Source organism: Gavia stellata, chromosome 3, assembly GCF_030936135.1.
Source record: "Gavia stellata isolate bGavSte3 chromosome 3, bGavSte3.hap2, whole genome shotgun sequence".
Lineage (NCBI taxonomy): Eukaryota > Metazoa > Chordata > Aves > Gaviiformes > Gaviidae > Gavia > Gavia stellata.
In genome coordinates, this window is record NC_082596.1 from 16,033,400 (window position 1) to 16,056,532 (window position 23,133).

At 40.2% G+C, this 23,133-nt stretch overlaps 1 protein-coding gene across 1 annotated transcript; it reads right to left on the reverse strand.

Annotated features, from left to right (window-relative positions):
* Window positions 1-1,299: 1,299 nt before the first annotated feature.
* On the reverse strand, window positions 1,300-17,997 carry MED30 (mediator complex subunit 30). The gene is made up of 5 exons (XM_059815420.1): window positions 17,962-17,997; window positions 16,926-17,131; window positions 15,788-15,946; window positions 12,804-12,914; window positions 1,300-1,752 (listed from the first exon to the last, which is right to left on the reverse strand). Exons 2-5 carry the CDS (start codon window positions 17,097-17,099, stop codon window positions 1,657-1,659), a joined length of 540 nt encoding a protein of 179 aa, XP_059671403.1. The 5' UTR covers window positions 17,100-17,131; window positions 17,962-17,997; the 3' UTR covers window positions 1,300-1,656.
* Window positions 17,998-23,133: the final 5,136 nt, after the last annotated feature.

Genomic DNA, 23,133 nt, shown 5'->3' on the forward strand with positions numbered 1-23,133 from the left:
GTTATTCCTGACTAACAAGGCTGCCATGGTGGTCAATCTAAATGAGAAACGAACAGTTCTGCTGCTAGCTGTGCAGAGAGAGCTATCCACTCTTCCATTTGTAACATGGGAGAAAAGAGAGTGACCTTATCTATATGGTGTTTTCACATCTATTCACATCTAGGTATTGTCATAGTTACACACCACTTTCAACACTGGGTAAACTAATCAAAATGAACATTTTCTAACTGTTTATTTCCAATTACAAGACTGGGCATCCATTCATCTGTTAGATTTAAAGGCTTCAAAAGGAGAAATAAAAGATAACTATGTTGTATCTAATTTCAGGGGAAAGTCATATATTGTCAGCCAGGTGTGATCAGATCTATTACAAGCCAGTGATTTTTACCTCAAGGAGTAGACAAATGGGTTGAAATTATTAAAAAACAAAATAAAAAAAGACTGATAGAACAACAAATCAGTATAACATTTTTAAAACCATGCATCTCAAATCAATGAGAATTCAGTATCAAAACTCCATATTGTAAAAAGCATATCTTTTAAAAGGATGGATACCATTTAACTGGGCTCTTCAGAAGGTTCTGAGCAAATCTTTCACACAAAACTGTCAAGGAATCTGACTGATTTGTACTGAAACAGTATTATTTTACATATTCTTCCATCTGGAAAAAGATACACATAGTTCACTGGCAGCATCTGTGGATAACAAAAATTATTAAGAATATTTTCAGGGCTAATGAAAATTGTGAGGAATACCAGAGGCAGAACAAAGAAAGATGAAGGTTGATGATTAATCCAAAATAATGAACTCCTCATATACTCCAAGGTTTTCTAGGACTGGCAGTCATAGGGAAAAGATTAATTAGGCATTTATTCAGTGCATTCTGGTAAACAAAACCAAAGTATTCCAACCATAGATAAGGCTACAGTAATACTACACCATACAATAGCTGAAGCAGTACTTCAGAAATTTTAACATGTAGTTACAGAAGTAGTTAATGTTGAGGATATATGTATGTAGTCTTCACTTAAAAAGACTTAATTACATCCATAAGGATATAGCGGCAATTTTACGTAGCTTTTGAATTTTCCTCTGATTATCTAATATAACATATATCCAGTGATAGGATATGGAGTAAGATGAACTTATATAGTATAGTAGCCTGTAGTATATGTTCCCACAATGGGGAAACCTATCGCATTGTAATATCCAATCACTTATTCTGGTCCTGTAGCTTACTAGAGTGACTTTTCTGCATTGCAACTTTTCCTGTCTGTAGAGGTGGTCTGCACTGCAGAATGGCATGCAAACACATTTTTAAAACAGTGTTAATTGTATCATAAAAAAAAAATTCAGAAACACTTCATTTATGAAAACTTCCATTTGCATAGCAATCCAAATTATTACTGTAAGTTCCTTAGGCTGTATTATATCCCACCTAAGTGAATCACTCAGGTAAAACATGTAGGATGAATCTTTTATAAAAACAAAGCCAACACTACTTCAGTTATTACAAAACCCCAACATTTTAATCTTGAAGACTTTTCAAACATTACTGCAATATGGTTGTGGAAAAACATGTTTCTTCTTAGAAAGAAATTAAGATACAAACAAATTTGTATCTTTTCCAATTACAAAGTTTGAATTTTCCTTGTTCAGTTCCGCATAGCCAACATGGCATTTATGTCCCAAATGAGATTCCGTAACTGATCCATGATCTGCTTCAGCTGCTGATTCTTCTGTTTCAGTTTCTGTGGGAAGAGTTTATTAGAAGTTTTTTTGTGATCAGTTCAAATAGCACACTCAGAAATTCAACAAAAGTTACAGTGTTATGAAATGCTATATGGATCTTTTTCTCAGTTGTCTGTGAGCAGTATTACTGGGATAATACATCCTCTTTAAAGCACACTCTGAAAATACAAGAAAGCCTCAAAAGTTAAGGACCATTGCTAGAGGGGGAATGCTGTTTCTTTTCATAGCAGTCTTTTATCAAAACACTTGATCCCTTCAAAAACTGCAGGCTTGTGGGGATTGGTCCTCTCTTCCCAAAGTCCAAAAGATAGCACTTCGTGTACGAAGAAAGAATCGGTAATTTGGACCAAAAGAGTTCAGGAAACAGGTAAATTTATGTGAATCTATGTTGTATAACTTGGTTGCACAGTAATATGACCAAAGTAACTGGAACAGTGATAAAAAGCAGCAACAAAAGAAGCAATATCCTGAAAATCAGTTTCCTGAATTTTGATGCGGACAACATATCGATATCTTTAAGTTGCCCAGCTGGTCTGCTGGGAAAGAAGTCCAGATTAAAAAAAAGGAAGTCTACTCACTCCAAACCTGTAAAAATGGTCTGAAGTAATACGGTAATTAGGCCTAGATTACATGGGGAACACAGTACTCTGAGAAAGGGAAATACTCCTGAACACAGACTGGTGGACACATTCCCTGAAAGAAGATACAACACTCAATTTTCCATTTGCCAATCTAAGACTTCACAATATACAGCAGAGATCCAACTCCTAAAGACAAGAGAGAAAACTGAGAAGCATTTAGTTACCACAGTATCCAAATGACAGAATTGCAAGTGCCTCCATACAAAAGCTCATAATATAAGATCTTGATGATTGAGAAAGCACAAGAGGGATGAGATAAACATGCATGTTCATACCTATGGCATTTTTAAACATATTTCTGTTTGCCATCCTCAAAATTCAATCTTAGAGAAATCAATGACTGTTACACCAAAACTACCAGTTCAATGCAAGCTGTCACTCACTGATACTGAGGGCATGCCATTTCATGATTTTTCAAAGCCCTCATCCACAGAAACGAAGGCCTAACTGTCAGTGATGGTTAGTCAAGTCACAGATAGAAAGAACCATTAATCTCTGATATGCAGATTGTGTTCTCTCTCCATCCATGGCTAATTGTACTGTTAAATACTGTTTTGTAGGTATGCTCACATGAACTTTACATAAGTTACGCCCAAAAGACTCATTCTTTAAGACTGTCTTCATTTCTTGTGCAAGTGTTATGAAACTGTGAATTGCTTGATCTTTACTTGATACTAGACAAGGGAACCTTCAAATTGGATTTAACTTGTTTTCAAAGCATCTGTAAAGACAAGAAGTCTACAATTGTTACTTTATTTATCTGAAGATAATTCTAGGTCCTTGTTCTTCAGTGAGGACCTATTTTCTTAGCTCTTCTAGTCTACTTTTTCCAGAGACAGAAAAAACATCTATGATGAAGCGCCATCTCTGGACTGCTAGGTTGAAAAAAGAATAGAAAAAGGGGAAAAAAATCCACTTCGGAGAGCATGGTCTCCTAATTGAAATGCATATAGTGATCTTTGTTACCGATCTTTGACAGACAGCGGTCCACACCACGAAGTACTACATATTAAATATGTTCTGCACCACTGCCAGTGCTGGCCTCTGCTTAAGACTTTGCTGAGCCAGTAAGAACATCTCAACTCAGGTCTAACCTTCGAAAAACAGGTGAAATGGCCTTTTTGGGAAATGGGAAGTTCTGTAAGCAGCTTTTGACAGCTTTTGCAGCAATGACAAATTTTTGTTTCAACAGATTACTTCCAAGTTGTCTCCCACTCTTTCCTCCTTCTGCTGAAATGACTTAGTTAAACTCTGGACTGCTTCTCAGGATTAACAGTTGTATGAAACAAGAAAAGGTACTTCACCCTACGCACATGCTACAACTTCTGACTTAGTATCTGTTTTAATATAGCACAGGAAAATTCTCTTATATGAGGCAGTTTATAATGAGTTTAAGAGATCTAAATTCACCTTATATCCGACAGGCATGTTTCTGCTAGTCACTCTCTGTCAGAAAAGTGATCTGACTGAAAATCAATTCTAAGAGGTCTTCTTTGGTGATATTAATTTTCAATGTGATTAACTATCCATTTTGACTGACACTGCAAGTACTATGGCCAGCATGATGGAGTTGTCAAGGACCGCACCTTCCAGTAACCAACAAGACTTTAGTAGGCTTAGGTCAGGTAGGACATTTATGAAAACACATACAGAAGCACAAAACCCACATAAACAAAACAAAGTGGGAGAACCATAACATACATCCAGAAAACAGCTGTCTTTCAAGGAACATGCCATAAAGAACTTGACATGTTTCATACAGATTTGGGTTCAGCAGGACACAGTAATTTCAACTCCGACTGAAATCAATTTTTGACTTAAACTCATTTTTGGTTCACTTTCATTTCATTTCATTTGAAATCAGTGATGTCTAGACCAATGCTCAACCTTCTATCACAGATGTATCAGAACTTCCCTTTTCACACTGTTCCCATCTCTCTCCTCATCTTAAGCTCATCTATCTTTCGCATTTTAAAACCTAAACGTCACTGTGAGTCATTATTCTGCACTCAATCCATTTGTTAGAAGTCCCTTCTTCAGACAAAGATAATAGTGTAAACACTGTGGAAGAGTAGGATTATATTCCAACTGATGTCTGTAAAAACATCGGAAGTACTTGCTTACATTGTACAGGCACTTCTTCTGTTTAAGAAAAAAAAAAAAAAAGAAGAGGTGTTTCCATCTTGAAAATCTTATATAAGACCATTCTCCTGAATGCTGTGCCAGCTATAGTTTTTACCTGCTCTGTTCAAGACCTGCAACAGTACAGGCCAAATATACATCTAAGCTTAATAAAGCCTTAAATATTAATAATAGTAGTACCTTTACTTGCATAAATCTCAGCAGAATTAAAACAATTATATTTACTTTGTTGATTACGACTCTACTACAGAGAGAGCTTGCATCAACATCTTTTTCATGAGCATGTTACTCCTTCTGACCGTTAAATTCTTGTAGGAAGTGATTGTTGAAAGTCTTATGAAGGTGACAATGGCCTCTGCTTTTCCATGTAAGTTAAATCCAAGAAATTTCTACAGAAACACAATGTTTGTGATAGGCGAGAAAAAGTACAGCCTGCCCTGGCAATTTATACTGCTCTTTTTTTGAGTCCTTCATAATGAAATCTCTGAAGTAAGGAGGTGGAAAATTCTCCTTTTTTTTTCCTTCACTTTTACAGGCCAAAGATTTACAATGTTATATGCACACAGCAGGAAAAAAAATGATAGAAAAAATGCCTCAACGCTTTTCTCAAACTCTCTTAAAGCTGCTGTGATGTTCTAACTTCTGGCTACTCAATTGATACCAAGGCCCACTTTCCATCATAATAAATGCACATATCCATCTATTTATAATATTTTTTCAAATGGATAAAAAGTATTCATCATTAACACACTAACTGCTGTGCAACTAAACATTAACACACTCATTGTTCAGTAACTACAGCTTTTCCTGATGTCATTCACAGGCATAATTTATATTCTTACTGGAAATGAGAGACTGGGTTTTCTGCCTCTCTCCTCACCTGACAGGTGAAAGGAAAACTGTGCCTTCTGCATGCATAACTCTTGTTCCTGAAACAAGCAGAAGTACCAGTGACAGCCTGTGCTCCACTGCACGCTCAATACTTTTCACATACTGAACCAGACAGCAATTGCACGTACCCACTGCTCTGTTGTTCAGAGGAGTGTGTTTATTAAAATAGGTGGATGTTTGCTTCATACCAATTATTTATCATTCAATGATGAAGACTGAGATCTTATTTACTGAGCACCCTCTAAGCTATGTAGCTTGTAACGAAATTATCCATTCCCCAAGGTGCTTCTCCACCACACTCCTCAGTGTTACATCCCCATTCTTAACATGAAAATCACAAAGATGTATGAGCCTCAGCTATAGATGGCAAACTAAATCACAGGAACACTATGGATAAAACTGGAGTGCCTACTAACTTTGTCCAGAGACGTCTAAGATTCAAGTCTATCACTAAACTTTGTATTTCAACAGCTTCCCACATATTCAAAGGACAGCTATCACCAACTAACTGTAAGGGGGAAAATGAACAACTACCACAGACATTTTGTGGCAGAAACAAGGACAAAAATCCAGTTCTCAAGAGCAGCTTTCAGTTACTTACTCACTACTTGCATTAAATCCTTCCTTCTCATTCCCAAATTCCCTGCTTATTCAATACCCTCATGCGAGTTACGTAATACCTAAACCAAGATTCTTATAATCTTATTTATCACAATACTGATTCAAGCTAAATAGTGCCTATTCTGCAGCAAAAGCAGAATAGCTCAAGGACTCTTCCAGAAAAGAAGAGGGGGGGAAGGGAGAAGAGGAACCAAATGTGATAATGTAATAGAGGTTGTATAACATGCATTTTTACAAGAACAAAAGGGGACAATTGGGATAGTAGGGACAGCTTGAAGCTTGGTGTTTCCTAACTTTTCTCAACTTTGTAACCATTATAATTGTTTTTATATAGGAAGCTACATGAAAAATTTTGCATGAGACATTTTATATGAATCTGAAAAGGAAATACTTCATTATATGGAATAAAATGCATCTGAGTGCTGAGAGAGCTGGCTGATGACAAGACCACCCTATATAATTTTCTACTGGAGTTGAGGAGAGACTCCTGATGAAAAAGGAAACATCTCAACTCATCTTCGAGAAAGGCAAGAAGGGGGATCCAGAAAACTACAGGCTTGTCAGCCTAACCCTGGACCCCAGAAAGACTATGCAGCAAATCCTTCTGAATGTCATGTCCAGATACATGAATGTTAAGGTAACTGGGAACAGTCATCTTGGATTTACCAAAGATGTGTCGTGCCTGACCAACGTGATAGCCTTCTATCAAGAAATGACTGGCTGTGTGGCCAAGGGCAGAGCAAGCGATTTTCTTTACTTTCACATTAGTCAGGCTTTTGACAGTCTCTCATAGTATCCTTGTAGCCAAATTGGAGAGATGTGGTTTGGATAGGTGGATTATACGGTTGATGGAAAACTGGCTAGATTACTGGATTGTAAATGTTGTGATCAGCAGTATTAAGACCAAGTGGCAGCTAGTCACTCTTGCTGTTTCTCAGGACTGATACTAAGGTCAATATTCTTAATATCCTCATTAATGACTTATCCACATTTAATGACCTAATCACCGTATCAAACTATCAAATTTATGGACAATACCAAATTGGGGGAAGTGGTCAATATACTCAGTGGTAGGACGTCCAATTCAGAGGGACCTCAACAGGTGGGAAAGGCAGGCCAGCAACTATCTCAGGAACTTCAATTAAAGCAAAACCCTGCATCTGAAAACAGAATAAACTCATACAACAGCACAGGCAGAGGGCTGACTGAATAGAAAGCAGATTTGCAGAAAAGGACCTGAGGTTCTTTTTGAAACTTTCTGACAAGTTGAACATGAGTCAGCAGTGGATCTTTTTGCAACAATGAAGACTAACGACACACTGTGTTATATTAGCAAGAGTGTACCTATCAGGTCAAGTGAAATTGTTATCCTCCTCTGTTTGGCTCTGGAGAACGATTGTCCAATTTTGGGCTCAATACAAAACACTAACATACTAGAGAACATCTAGTGGAAGGCCACCAAGATGATTACAGCTAGATTTGTTCAGTCTCAAGCAGAGAAGGCTGAGGCAGGATTGCGATGCTGTCTTCAGCTACCTAATGAAGATCATAGATAAGACAAAGCTGGCCTCTTCTTGAATGTACACAGCAAAAGGATGACGGGCAGTGAACATGAGTTACAACAAAGAAAATTCCAATGTAATATTAGGAAAACTTTCACAGTGAACGTTGACACTTAAGAAGGGCCCAGAAAGGGTAGAATTTCCATCCTTACAGATATTCAAAATGCTACTGGATATAAACCTGAGCAACTGGATCTAACTTTGATAGTTGGCCCTGCTTTGAGCTGGGGGTTGAATCAGATAGTCGCCAGGCCTCCCACTGGGCCTAAATTCCTCTACGATTCTACCACTGCAGACAGCCAGTTTGGGTACCCAAAACAGGATGGAGCTGCCCTCAGTGCAGATTAATCTGCTGAGAAGGTATCCAAGTAATTCTCCCCCTCTTGTTAAAGTGTTCCTTGGTGCACATTCATATTTTGGGTGAAAAAGGACTCTACAAATACAAAACAAAGTAAAAATACATGCAAATAGCATGAAAGAAAGTTTAAAAGGAATGCAGGTTTTCAGCATAGTCAAAAGTAGTTTTCAGGTAAAGTTCTCAAAAGAGGAAACACTAATTGCAAATTGCTGTCATTTTAAGGATTACTTCCCTAAACAACATCAGCTGCAGTGCACAATGGTTTTGTTATCAAAAAAGCCCAGAGCTAAACTTAAAAGCCTGTCATGTAGATTGCTTTTCCTCTCTTAGCAAGATCACTACTAACCAGTTAGCAAAGATTAATTAAGAATATCAAACATGATTGTTTTCTACAGGGTCACCTGGAATCTCCTAATGGTATTTCATATCATTTCATTTTCACCCAAACATATTGAGACTACTAATTTTGAGATGGTTTTCCTAAGTGCTTAATTTGAAACCAGACCTACAGCATCTAAAAAACCAAGGCTGTACTTGCTCCATTTTTAACAACAAGCAGTAAAGAAAACTGCTGATAGGACAGCAACACAGATCAAAGTATTCTCAGTCTGTGATTTGATATTTTCTGTCTTAAGTCCTGACAAATGTACTACAAGACCATGGACCCAAGGCGAGCCTGACATCTTGAAAATATTACAGGTGATGCTATACTTAGAAGGTAAAAAAACCCTATAGATAGAACATTACAGACTCAAAAAATATGAAGACAAGCAAGGAAATTTTAGTAACAGCTTCCAATTGTTGCAAATAGTAATTATGTTCAGTGAAAACTGGATCAGGACTTGTATTAGTTGACCAATGCAAATGCTAAAATGATTCTGGAACAGTAAGTTATTTATTCCAGAAAAGAGTCAACCACCTCAACAATTTACAATCCCAGAAAGCAAATACAGATAAAAGTAACAAGCAACATTTTTGGGAACTGCAGGAGAGAATTGTTTAGTACAAAAGGTAGAGGTAGTCAGTGCTCAATAAATGGTTTGTTAGGTTGTTTTATAATAATGGTGCACTCTTCTTAGTGCTGGCAAAAATCCCTTTTGTTTTTAAGCTTAATAGGTTTTATTTAAACCTACAGTTGCTAGATATTACTGAATTACTAGGACAGAAATTCATTACCTTGTAAAATGATCTATATTTTAAATTAATGGACAAGTACTTCTTAGCCAAGGCGAGCACATTAAACTTTCTGACCTAAAAGATAAGTCTAATATAGCAGAATAAATAAATAAAACCAAAAAGATGTCACTATACAGTAAACCGACATCAAAAGTTACTGCAATATTTAGGAACTCTGCTACATCAACAGGTTCTCCTGCCCCATGAGTGAGATGGTGAGTATAGGAAGTACGTGACACTCCTCTCCTCCTCTACTGAGGATGCTCCCTTCCCAAACAACTGCAGTAGCAAAGCAGAGCTGCTGTGTTTCAAGTCAGTGATTCCTGGAAGGAGGGACGTTTTTGTGTGAGAATATATGATCCACAAGGTCTATATGATCTGTGCTCCACACTGCAGGGCAGTTAGTGTCTTTCGCATACAGCCAGAGCCACTAAAGAGATCAGACTGGCTGGGATATCACAGTAAGAAGGGCAAAATTAAGAGACCCATGGAAGGTGTAAGAATTCAAATGTCTCAATAGTGTCAAAATCTTGGGATATTGCAATGATACTTTTTTTGGTACCAGTAACATGCAAGACTGCAAAAATACTATTACAGCAAAGAGGACTAGGTGACAGCAGGACAACCAGCTGAAGGAACAAAAAATAGTGGGTCAAGAACATAAAAAGCTTCTTTATCTGTCATGTTGGCTTCCCTATCACAGCATTTTCATTGACATTTTGCATTACTGAAATTTTGCTAAAATAGATTGAGCAAAATTGAGTTGAAGATGGATGTTACATACTCCAGAGGACTGAAAAGGAGTGCCAGCTAAGAACCAGAGAGGGCTATCTGAGCCCAGCAGACAGTGTCGGAAATTAGATCAATTAACCAGATTCTAGTGATTTTTCTTTGCAAAAATAAGAATTTCTTTATTTCTAGTCATAAAAAACCCAAAGCATTTCCTATTCTGCAATGTATTAAAATTTGAACTTTGAAACTGGTAGTGGATGTGCTTATACAGCTGGAGACAGACAAAAGAAAAAATTCAGTGCACTTCCAAACCCAAGAAGTTTAAATTTCTTTTGCAGCAATTAGTAAATATTTGTCCACAAAAATACTAGAGAAAGTTTAACTATCTTCTGAAGATTTACTGTGGAAAAATCTGGAAGCTAGGTCTAGGCATTTAAGTGTAAATACAGGATTTCAGGCCTGATTTAAGTGAATGTCTGTGTATATTCTTAGTTACCAATTTGCTACCAATGGTCCTGTAACACCATCAATCTTTTTAAGGTTTAGTACTCATCATAAACATTTATGAAATTATTTTCACAAGATCACACCAAGGAGGTTTAAGAACGTGTTTGCATAAAAGTATAAAAACAAGGGTAAAAACATGCCATAGAAGTATCAAAACCACAGCAAATAGGGACAGTTAAGCTTATTAACACTTAAAGATTACAAATAAATATGCATAAATTCACAGTACATCATTACATACAATATAATATATACAACCCTGCTACATCAGCACTGAATAGGAAGAATACAACAGGACAGCTGACAACTGCTTTTCACTAAATTCACATAGTCCCCATTTTCTCCTGTAAAATATGCATGCATTTTTCTGCATAAATGGGTTATGAAAAATTTGGTATATCTCTAACTGTTGAAGACAAATTAAAATATATGAAATATTTTCAAAGCGGGAAATCCACCTATTATTCTCTCCATAAAGAAATATTTTACTCATTTATTGGTTATTGTTTGGTTATTTTTGTAGATTATGCTTCCTTTTTACCAAGCATTTACAGATATTACAGCTACAGAAATATTTAATTAATCCTATCTTCGTACTTCACAGATTGAAGAAACAATGCTCAAAATTGTGGTCTGGTAAAACCACAGATTTTTAATCTCAATACTATATTAGCATTTACTACAGCATATTTATTTTTAGATTTGAATCCATCTTTAGTAATTGTACTCAACTGCATACTGCCACTCAAACTGAAAATTTAACATCATCTTTATCATACATAGTACATTTTTTTCTGAATGTGTCAAGATTCAATAAATGCTACACTTAACAAAAGGAATGGTCTTCCTCAAACTGTCAAAATACAGAAAGTAGCCCTGAAAATCCTTTACCAACTCACATAATTGGGATAATATTTACACATGTAAAATACCCATTTTTTTAGTGTCTAAGGTAAGTTTTGAAGAGAAGTACTGTTCGACAGGCACCTTACCTCAATCTGTACTGACGGTATCTAGTGGGTTAAGCATAAACATAATACACTATACTCAGAAGAATATATATCGGTTGAAAAAGAGGAACAAGTTAAAATTGTCAGGAAACCTAAACGCTAGAGCCAGAGGTACAGCTAAAAAAAAAATTGCTTAAAAGGTAATTCTGAAAAAGTTACAGTTAGAAGTATTTCACAGAATCACTAAGGTTGGAAAAGACCTGTAAGATCACCAAGTCCAACCATCGACCCAACACCACCATGCCCATTAAACCATGTCCCACAATGCCACCTCCACATGTTCCTTGAACACACCCAGTGAGGGTGACTCCACCAACTCCCTGGGGCAGCCTGTTCCAGTGTTTCACCACTCTCTCAGTAAAGAAATTTTTCCTAATATCCAGCCTAAACCTCCCCTGGTGCAACCGCTGGCCATTTCCTCTTGTCCTATCACTCGTCACTTGGGAGAAGAGACCAACACCCACCTCACCACAAACCCCCTTACAGGTAATTGTAGAGAGCGATAAGGTCTCCCCTCAGCCTCCTCTTCTCCAGGCTGAACAACCCCAGTTCCCTCAGCCGCTCCTCCTAAGACTTGTGCTCCAGACCCCTCACCAGCTTTGTCACCCTTCTCTGGACACGCTCCAGCACCTCAATGTCCTTCTTGTAGTGAAGGGCCCAAAACTGAACACAGGATTCGAGGTGCGGCCTCACCACAGCCGAGTACAGGGGCACGATCACTTCCCTACCCCTGCTGGCCACACTATTTCTGATACAGGCCAGGATGCCGTTGGCCTTCTTGGCCACCTGGGCACACTGCTGGCTCATATTCAGCTGGCTGTCGACCAACACCCCCAGGTCCTTTTCAGCCAGGCAGCTTTCCAGCCACTCGTCCCCAAGCCTGTAGCGTTGCCTGGGGTTGTTGTGACCCAAGTGCAGGACCCGGCACTTGGCCTTGTTGAACCTCATACAGTTGGCCTCGGCCCATCGATCCAGCCTGTCCAGATCCCTCTGCAGAGCCTTCCTACCCTCGAGCAGATCAACACTCCCGCCCAACTTGCTGTCATCTGCAAACTTGCTGAGGGTGCACTCTATCCCCTCGTCCAGATCATCAATAAATACATTAAACAAGACCGGCCCCAAAACTGAGCCCTGGGGGACTCCGATTGTGACCAGCCACCAACTGGATTTCACTCCATTCACCACGACTCTCTGGGCTCAGCCGTCCAGCCAGTTTTTCACCCAGCAAAGAATGCACCTGTCTAAGCCACGAGCCCCCACTTTCTCCAGGAGAATACTGTGGGAGACAGTGTTTATTACCAAGTTTGACGGTAGTCATCACACATGCTGCATTTAGTACAGCAATCTAGAAATTTAATCTTTGTAATGACAAAGTGACAGTTTTACGCAAATGAATTTCAACTTTGCTACCTTATTTACTTCCATGATTTCCCTTCTCTCTTCACTAGCAAAACGAAGCTGACTTGCAGCACCACGATCATCATGTTTGGAACCATCTTCTTCAACATATGGAATAAGTTGCTGTAAAGACAAGAAACATTAGCTAAAAAAAATCTTTAAAAAAAAAAAAAGGAAAAAAGAAGAAAAAAGGAAACCAAAACCAGGAAATACATAAGGTACTACCATTTTATCCAAAGGTTCAAACTTCCCAAGAGGAAGTGGAGACAGGCTGATTTCATCACCTCAAACCTAAAAGGCCTTGGAATGACCTCAGCTGGTTCTCCAGGAAAATTATGTGCTTCAAAAAGACACAATCCCACATATTACCATGCCCAGACCTAAGTAACTTCACAACTGCAGGAAGAACCCAGTCTTTACATTTTAAGACATTTATCACAGGTAACCCTTGTATCCTTCAACTCTGTAGATTGTGATTTTAAAATCTACTATTCCACACTATGAAATACCACAAACATGAAGTTATTATTATTATAAAGTATTTTAGTGATATACTAAACATAATTACGACTGGCTTTACATAGCTACTTGGTTAATACCCTAATTATGACTTGCTATTTTAGCGGGCCTCTGTTTGGCTATTCTTAAGACCAGGCCCACAGTTATCTAATAGGAGGTTTTCCGTAAGGATTTCCCAGTGTGATCTCCTCAGGCATATAGCATACGATCTTTTTTGTAAGCCTCTACAAAGCCAAACATCTTTGATAAAGAATTTCTAAATGAATATTAATCCATGTTCCCTTCCTAAAAAAAAAAGAAATTAAAAAGAATCAGTAAATATACTAGATACAAAACAAATACATGATTCTGTGTCAGAACACTCCCAAGCTACTAACATTTTATTCAAAAATAATTATAATCTGTAAGATTTTATATACAACATACATCCAAAAAGTCTACAGTCTATTGTTAATTTTTCTGTCCTGAACTGAGAAAAGCTAAAGTTGATAGCAAAACTACATCCTTGTTCACATACACATTACACACCAATGAAAGACTAGTAATTGATGCAAATGAGCAAGAAGGCATAAGTTTAAAAGTCTGAGAGCAAGGTGCTCATGGCATGCATATTAACTTGTTACTTAGATTAGAGTGTGATTTTATCATAGAATCATTTAGGTTGGAAAAGACCTTTAAGATCATCAACTCCAACCATTAACCTAACACTGCCAAGTCCACCACTTAACCATGTCCCTAAGCACTATGTCTACATGTCTTTTAAATTCCTCCAGGGATGGTGACTCAACCACTTCCCTGGGCAGTCTGTTCCAATGCTTGATAACCCTTTCTGTGAAGAATTTTTTCCTAATATCCAACCTAAACCTCCCCTGGTGCAACCTGAGGCCATCACTTGTTACTTGGGAGAAGAGACTGACACCCACCTCTCTGCAGCCTCCTTTCAGGTAGTTGTAGAGTGGTAAGGTCTCCCCTCAGTCTCTTTTTCTCCAGATTAAACAACCCCAGTTCCCTCAGCCGCTCCTCATAGGACTTGTTCTTTGGGCATGCTCCAGCACCTCAATGTCTTTCTTGTAGTGAGGGGCCCAAAACTGGACCCAGTATTCGAGGTGTGGCCTCACCAGTGCTGAATACAGGGGGACGATCACTTCCCTACTCCTGCTGGCTACTCTATTTCTGATACAAAGCATTCAGCAGCATCCTTCAGCATATTGATAGAAAACTTACTTTGATTTAATCCACTGAAAATTTAATTTCTTTCTATACAAAAATTTTTGTCGGCCATTCTTATTAAGCTTATCAAAATGGACAAAAACTACTACACTAAACTCTGCCATGAAAACATAGTAAAGGTTAACAACTTGCTACATTTGCATACCATAAAGAAGTAGTGTGGCTGCTAAATACTCTTGGAAAAAACTCCTTCTCTCTCTGATGGAAAAATAATGTATCATTCAAAGTAGAACATTTCATTTGAAAACATCCCATCTTTCAGAAAAGCTAATAGGAAAAAAACCCAAAGAAAATCAAAGAACTACACGTAACACACAAATGAAGCAGGAAATTTAATCAATTGGAGACCTTTGTAGCCAGATCTGCTTAATAATTATCTCATGCCTTGCTATGTTGGTTAACAGAAAGTTGATAAGAATACCTATTACATTGGTGGCACACACAAATAAAAAAATGTAAAAACATTTATATCAATTATAATAGACTAAGGAATACTAGCAGGTACTGACTTCTCTTGACTGTTTAAAAAAAGAGATTTATTGATATTCTTTAAAGATATGGTTAGAATGTCAGTCATGAAATAATATGATTGAAACTATTATTGAAAAGCTGAAATCAGAATTTAAGAAAACTGATCCAAGAGGAATGGTGTGCCACTCATTCACCCTAATTAATAAAACATTAGGAGGCAGGCATTCTATTAACTTCAGAGCAGAAAAGATTAAGTAGATAAAAGAAAAAAGAATTCCAACTATCGATACAAAACTCTGCTGTGCATAAGGTATCAGTGAGACCTTGCATTAAAAAGCTTAAAGCGACTACTCATTTTCTCTATGAAGATTCTTTTTCATCCTGGCAACAGGAAAAAACTCTGAAAAGAAAAAAATAAAAAAGACCAACCCTACCTCATCCCAACCGTATGTGAAAACAAGACACGTCAAAAGCCTTTAAAGGGGACACAAGTATTGAGCTATTGCACGCAAGTCAAAAAACCATGAAAAAAGTTTTATTTTTTTAATTGGGAAGTTATCTTACTCCCTTGCTTGCTCTAAGGTTTCTGAATACCTTTCTCTGAAACACATGGCAGTGACTGCTGACAGAAGTAGATCAGTAGTCTAGAATGGACTGTACAGAATGGCCTCCTTCATTTCTTTATTCCTATTCAGTGAAGAGATTCAAATATAAAATATAATACCAATAAAATGGTTATTCTGATTTGTAATTTATATATGAATAAAGATACTTACTTCTATGGGAACAGGGTCGAGCCCAGCACAGTTTTCATTGCATTTGTCATAGACTAGTCTCAGTTTTCTGAAGAGTATTGATAGCTGACGGAGATGTTCTTGCAGCTTTCCCAGTCTGTCTTGATATGTGCCAGTATGGTAAGTAACACCATTCGGTAACTTAGAGAACCAAAATCCCAAAATGTTAGAAATACTATGTTAAAGTTTCTGTCACACAAAATAAGTAAACTAAAATAAATCAGAGGAGGGTTTGTACACTTTAAAATAAGACAATCACACTATCCCCACAGAAATATCTATTTTCTTCATCAGCAAAATTCTGTATTTTATCTGCTCATCTGATGTGCCAAATCACTGCTGTCAAACAGCTTCATGTATTCTATATTTTGGTCATTATCAATCCCTCTGTAACTCTTCTCAGTGAATATCTTCAAAATGCTTAAGCATGACACTGTTGTTATCTGTTATGAGACTTTGAGACTTTGTCTCAACCCCAGGTCACAATTCAGAGACACAATCAAAGTGAATTCAAAGTTAGCAAACTCTAAGTACATAAAACTATACCCAAGATAATTACAGAAGGAAACTGCCAGAGTCATGAAAATACAGAGGGAACAGGTGTGATTATTTATCTTCTACTCTCAACACAGAAACACACAAATGTTTGTATGTTTTCTCAGTAAGTAGCCACAAATAAGGATTATGTCCATTTTAATAACAAAAAGAACTGTCCAAAAGTTCTAGGTGGAAAATAATACAGAAAAAGATCAATGAAAGTTCCTCTAAAATTACTCCCCCAAAAGTTAACAAAACCAGAGAAACATAACCGGCATACAAACACACTTCACTATTCATAAAGGAAAACAGAGATGTTGAGTGTATTTAGAGTATATTTATTGTGGGGGCAATAACAATTCAGCATTTCTGAATTTTCTCCAACTTCATTTGATATACAGCGATAAGCAAATATATTAAGAGTAGTATTCACTTCTCCAATCAATCCCACTTTTCAAAGCAGTTTGATCAAGTTATGTATTTAAATGTCCTAAGCTATCTCCTGTGCCTACATATACTGGCAGTTGGCGGAGTTGGTGGTAAAAACATGGGAAGCTGAGGACCATAAAAAGTTATTTCTCACCTGCATGTTCCTCAGTAACTGGAAGATTTCCATGGTTCGAAATACAATGTCCTGCACAGTCTCTTGGCCAATTCGACAGAGAGAAGCTGTGTTTACCTCCCTAGCTGCCTGAGCCTGCGTCCCTGAGAAAGCACCAGGCGGTATGCCTGCCCCTGTGAGAGGGGGAGTTGACATCTCTTGACGTTAACCAGTCCAACTGAGTCAAGCTGCACAAAGAAGTTAAGACGGAATAACTAAGTACTTGTTTGACTCTATCATAATAAACAAACTTCTGTACAGTGGCTATACAATTCCTTTTCCCCCATATGTGGTCCTATCCAAAATAAAACTGTTCAACTGACAAAAGATGGCTCAGTGCGGTACCCTTTGGTTTGGGTACTGCTCCCTTAACCACCACAGCTTTGCTGGGCAGTGAAACCGGGGGTGTTCCTCCCACACCTCCCCTCAGAGCGGTCACCTGGCCCGCCCTGGCCCGATCTGTCCCAAGGAGACACAAAAGGGTCTTCTGCCCAGCTCCAACACGTAAAATCGCAGCCCTACGCCTGGGCTCCGGGACCGGCACCTGCCCAACTGCTCCTCCGTCCCTTGCAGGGAACGGCCTGAGGCACCGCTTACCCACCTTGCAGGTCGGGAGGCCAGGGCACAGGCGGTGCCCCGGGACCCCGCAGGGCCCCCCCGCGCTCCCGCCTGGGTCCCGGTCCCCCTCGGGGGCTGCAGGCCTCTCCCGGACGAGCAGGCCCACCGGTGCCTCCCCGGCTAGCACGGCCGCCCGAGGAGCCCAGCGGAGTTACCGGGACGGGGCGCGACATGTGCTCGGCTCCCCGCGCCCCCAAAACCGCAGCGGGGCAGCCCCCGGCAGGCGGGGGGTGAGGAGGGGCCGCCCCGGGCCCCACAGCCCCTCCCTGGGGACTACCGGTTGGTAACGGGAGCGCCGCGGCACCACGCTGCTGGCATGCGAGGCAGCGAGCCCTGCCCCGGCGGCGGGCGAGCCCCGCCCCAGACACCCACCACCCCTCGGCCGGCGGGCGGCACTCACGGGGGGACCGGGGCGCCGCGTTGCCCTGGAAACACGCAGGCGGAAGCACTCGGCAGCGCCCGGAGACGCGGGCGACCCGAGGCGGAAGTGATGTCACGGCAGCCGCCGGGGCGGGGCGTGAGGGCCGCTTGTGGAGAGGGGTGGGTGGGTGTCGGCGCGCCGGGGCTGAGGGCAGCGTCCGGGCCGGCCCGGCCGGGGGCGCCGAGGGGCGGAGGCACCGTCTCTGCTGTGGGGTGTCTGTCACCCCGGCTCGCCCGAGGAGCCCCGCCTCGGCCTGCAGCTCTCGCAGGCTTGGCGCCGTCCCTCTGTCTGCCGCGCACGGGCTCTCCATTGAGGGCCTTGTTCGGGAGCCGGGTCATTTTTCTGACTTGCGGAATCAAGTGAGGGTTTACGGGCAAGTCGGCGTCTAGAGGTGTCAGCCCGGAGCCCTGCATATGGGTTGTTGAGGTTGAAAAGTTAGGTCAAAGTCTTAGAACGTTCACAAAAGTCACACCACCCCTAATGATGGTGAGGATTTGGACATACCGTTTATGGCAGATCATGCTGACAAATCGCCGAGTATCTGTTTTGCAGGGTAGGTGTGTATATGTGGGTATACACATGCACACCTGTGTTAATTTTATAGCTTTATAGGTGTACTACTACTACTACGTCTTGTGTAGCTACGTTTTTGCTAGCATAGAAAAGCCTTACAGTTTGGCCTTCTGTATCAGTATTCGTGTGGGTATAGAAGACTCCTATGTTGTCTACCCTGTGTGCTTGTACTACACTAATAGAATTGAATTGGTGCAGTTTCAAAGTACAGACGAGGCCGCCTGCGTGAGGAGGGAGAAACACCCTCAAAAAGAAACCGAGCAGGGGCTGGGAGGACTGCTAGATATGAATTGTCTATACAGTAATTAGTGCTTACTGTCTGTATAACGAAAAATTTCATATGCAAAAATCAGTAAGTACTAAAGTTTCTCTTTTTCCAGTTGATGTCATACCTAGGAATCTGTATTTGAGTGATTTTGACAGCAAGCGCCTAAAAATGCAGAAGAGAGCATTTACATGCCTGTGCCTTTTATGAATTCTTAGGAAGTACAGTCTTAAAGTAGTTGTGCTATATTAAAACTGATCTTATGAATGATCTTTTGTACGAAATGCATTGCATTTGTAATGCTGTAAAAATAAATCAGAAGTTTGACACATGATAAACAGCCTTTGTTACAGAAAGAAGAAAGCAGTCAGGGAACATTCAGGGACAGAACTATACAAGCTTGCTGTCAGAGGCATTTTGCTGCAAAAAACATTTTTTACCTCAGAAATAGATTAATGAGGGGAAACACCACCCCCCTCCCTAAACTGAAGCTTTTTGCTGCCTTACTGAATTCTCTCTAGCACGCTGCTTTAGCCAAGGCACAATGTAAATAATTACATTTTAACAAAGATCTTAGCATAAAAGATACAAAAGTGGTTTCTTAGACAGAAAAACATTGTACATAAGAGGGGAATATTTTCAGGCAGCAAAAGAACATCCCACTGTGTCTGGCTAGACAACGCTTGGGAAGAGCAGCCCCTGGAGAATTTCTAAGGGCTTGTTTGAAGGCTTGCATCTCAGTTCACTGTACATTAAGGAAATGATGCAAGAACTGTTCAAGAGTTGAGCACAAAGGACAATGTTTTCCTCTTCTGAGTGCATGCCCAAGAGCTCCCTTCACACTGTTTAACTTGCTGCCCCAAATCCAATGGCATGAGAGTAATGAGTGATTCAGACCACCTACTATTCAGGGCTGCCAGACACAGACTCCATATACAGTCATCCTGAAGTATATGACTGCCACGTACAGTAGGCGGTTGAAATGCACAGCCAAGTCTGCATGCGAAGGGTGCTGAAGAACGTTGCTAGGAGGCCTAATGTTCTTCATTGAAAATCTGTGGAACTATCTAAATCTGTTTTTTCGCTCCTAGACAAAGGAATCTCCTCCTTTTAGATAAGGAATGTTTTCTTGGTCGAGTGAGAAAAAGATGAATATATATTTTGCTTTTTAAAAGCAATCTGTTAAGCAGCCGTTGTCTGACTTCAGTTTGGGCCAAGTCCTTTCATCTGGAAGGTGTCCAAATCAGACAGTTCATCTTTCACATCCATTTCAGTTTCTGTGACATCAGTTCAACCAGTGTCTTAGGATGCTGCAGTCTTTGTTGTTGAGTTGTAGAGAAGCTACCAAAAAACTAACCAAGAACATATGTCTACATGTAATATTCTAGTCCAATCAACTTTAACCCAAATTTGAAATTAAGGTCTCTTTAAAGAGTAACTACTTCAGTAATTATCATTTTCACAGTAGTAATGGCTTTATGATTTTTTTATATTTTAATAGGTTCTTACTCATATACCCTGAGCAACTCCAAAGATGGTATGGCTATGTTCAGGAAAGCAAAAATCCTCAGCAATGAGGCAAGAGGATAATTGTTGCTTTTGTTTAAACAATTTTCTGTAAATTGGTCGATATGCTTGCAAGGCAATATGAATCATTCTATTTAAAAATAAACAGAACTGGTGGAATTCCTGGATTGTCCTCTGTTTTCCTTGAATAAAGAAGAACGTACTCCCTCCCAGCTCTCCTCACGCTATTCCTTAGCAGCAGTGCTTTGATACAGCTCCGAGGGTGACAGATGGTCTTAGGGGAAATGTGTTAACCAGGAAAGGACTTTCATTCTCAGTCCTGCCCCATATAGTGTTTATGTGTGGATTCAAGGAGAAATAACAGGACGTTGTGGAACTTTTGCCAACAATAAACAGACAAGGCGCAATTTTACTGTTACCAAGCTGTGATAGATAACAGCACAGCACATAACTTTTTTAGTATGTGGCCAACACAGACAGTTAAGCTGGGTGGAGTTTAATTCAGCAGAGATTACATTTATAGGCCAGAGAAAACATTTAAGGACTGTGATTAGGTGAGGCAGATTGTGGTTTTGTGTTTTTGTGTGTGGTGTGGGGTTTTTTTGCAACAGTATTGTTTTCCCCACCCAAACAGGTATTTTCATGAACTACGAAGGCAGACATTTAGAGGGAAGCAGGATCATCCACGGTAGTGCTAGATAGTATGGGATAAATTAGGTAGATGGTAGCCCAAAGCATCAGAGCAAAGGGCAGTATTCCATGTCTTTGCTCAGTAGAGGATGGATACAGCTCTTTTCTGGACTGAGGGGGAGCTGGAGTTGAGCAGTTATAACCTCTCTGCTATTATGTGATCCTGTTGCACAGCCCTTTGGTGCTGCAGGTGGTAGAAGGACAGCAAGAGAGCAAGATGGAAGGGGTTCAGCCTCCCTGCTTGCTTCTTTTCTCCTTCATCCTCTATATATGCGTAAGCAAATTTGTCTATACTTGCTATGTGTTATTAGCACCTTCTGCAGGGGCACAGAGGAGCAGGATAAGTGTCATGCCTACTGCGTTTCGTACAGGTAGTAACCAACTTCAGTTGTTTACCATAGCCCAGCCTTTCCACATTCACAGAGTGGTCAGAAAAAATGATCTGTAAAATTCTAGTTTCAGAATGGCCTTATGTGGTGGGGTGGCTGCCAGGTGCCCACCAAGCTGGTCCACCAAGCCGCTCCCTCACTCTCCCTCCTCAGCAGGACAGGGGGAGAAAATAAGATGAAAAACTCATGGGTTGAGATAAAGGCAGTTTAATGAAAGAAAGCAAAGGCTGCGTGGGGAAGGTTGTCTTGAAGGTTGTCAAAAAACACTGTCCTGCCATAGACTGATCCAAATGGCACTGGAACAGGTGTCCCCTTACAGTATAGATACTGTCAGGACCTGTGTTGCTCCACAACTCAGAGTCACATCCATTTCCAATAATATGAAAACAAGCATTAACAGATGATAGGGAAGTCAGGCGAAGTGTGATAGTTCAGTGTACATTTGGGGGTCTTAAAGCATGATGTAGCTTTTTGGTTCTCATTTTGCAGTGGGTCCTACACACCCATTTCTTGATCTTGACAGGTATGTTATCAATTCTCTACTTCTCTAAAGTTTGCTTCTTGACCTTCAGCTCAGCAATGTTGCCTGTGGCCCATTTCATGTTCCTTTAAACACCAAAGAACTAGTTCCACGTTCACTGCTTTCTGATATGAAGATTGTTGAAACATCCTGCCCCACGTTTTTCATGATGGGCCATTATGCCCAGCAGTTGGTACACTCACTGTAACCATGACAGAAGAAAAAGCAAGAAATAACAGGAAGTCCCCAGACTTCTTCCAGGGTATCCCAGTGCAGGTCTCATCCTTATAATATTTCTGCTTTTGCAGTTGTTCAGTTGCTTGTCTCCAAAGAGACATCTGGGATTCCCAACATAATCTCAACATTGTGACTTTAGACCCGAGCCCACAAGCAGACGTATCATGTCTCCTTTTGGTCTCTTGCTACCCAGCGCCTCTCCTGCAGCCTGCTGCTGTATTGGTTCTCCAAATGCTGACACTGAAAACTATTCAAACACAACAGTACCAAGTTTTCCTTCTTGCCCCAAAATAGCTGTGGGCAGTCTGTGACGTCTTGTACTGGACATTCAGATATTTCCCTTGGTCCCATTTTTCCTGAGCAAATGGTATCTTGTGGGACTAGCTGTTTGGACAAGGAGGCATTCCAAATTGCAGTTTATATAAACTGTATGTCTTCATCAGCCAGATGTGCATTAATGATGCCTGTGGATAAATTTTCAGCATGCTTGTCTGATGGCTTCTCCTGGGGCTTGCACAAAAATGGCTTGGAAATGGAACATTTGCAAAGAAGCAGATGCTGGCAAAAGAAAGCATTACAATGAGATGTAAAATATGTGCACTGTAATTTATACAGGCAACTAGCTTCTGGAAAACTTGACCTCTGGCCAGCAGAGGACAGAAACATATCCAAAGAGACCACCGAAGCAGTGACTGGTACCCAGTGGGATAGAGATGGAGGGACTAATTATATTTTTGCAGCTGTTACACCAATGCTGGAAGTATATTGGTGACAAATGACTTTGTGGTGGACAGCACAGTAGTTAATACTGGAGAAAAGCTAGTCTGCCCTGTGGTTTGACTGCTTATGTGCTATTAGCATTATAAGCAGGAGGGCAAGGGTGGCTTCTCCCTTCAGGGGTCATTGCTGGTGTGCAGTTTCCCACTGTCACTCCACAGTTGGAGGCACAG

Excerpts from the sequence above, each read along its gene's own strand:
- MED30 (XM_059815420.1), bottom strand. The coding sequence starts at position 17,099 with ATGTCAACTCCCCCTCTCACAGGGGCAGGCATACCGCCTGGTGCTTTC. Across the intron at positions 12,915-15,787 it reads TCGACCCTGTTCCCATAGAA|CAACTTATTCCATATGTTGA; the intron begins GTAAGTATCTTT and ends TTGTCTTTACAG. Across the intron at positions 1,753-12,803 it reads AAATCATGGAAGTAAATAAG|AAACTGAAACAGAAGAATCA; the intron begins GTAGCAAAGTTG and ends CTCTTCCCACAG.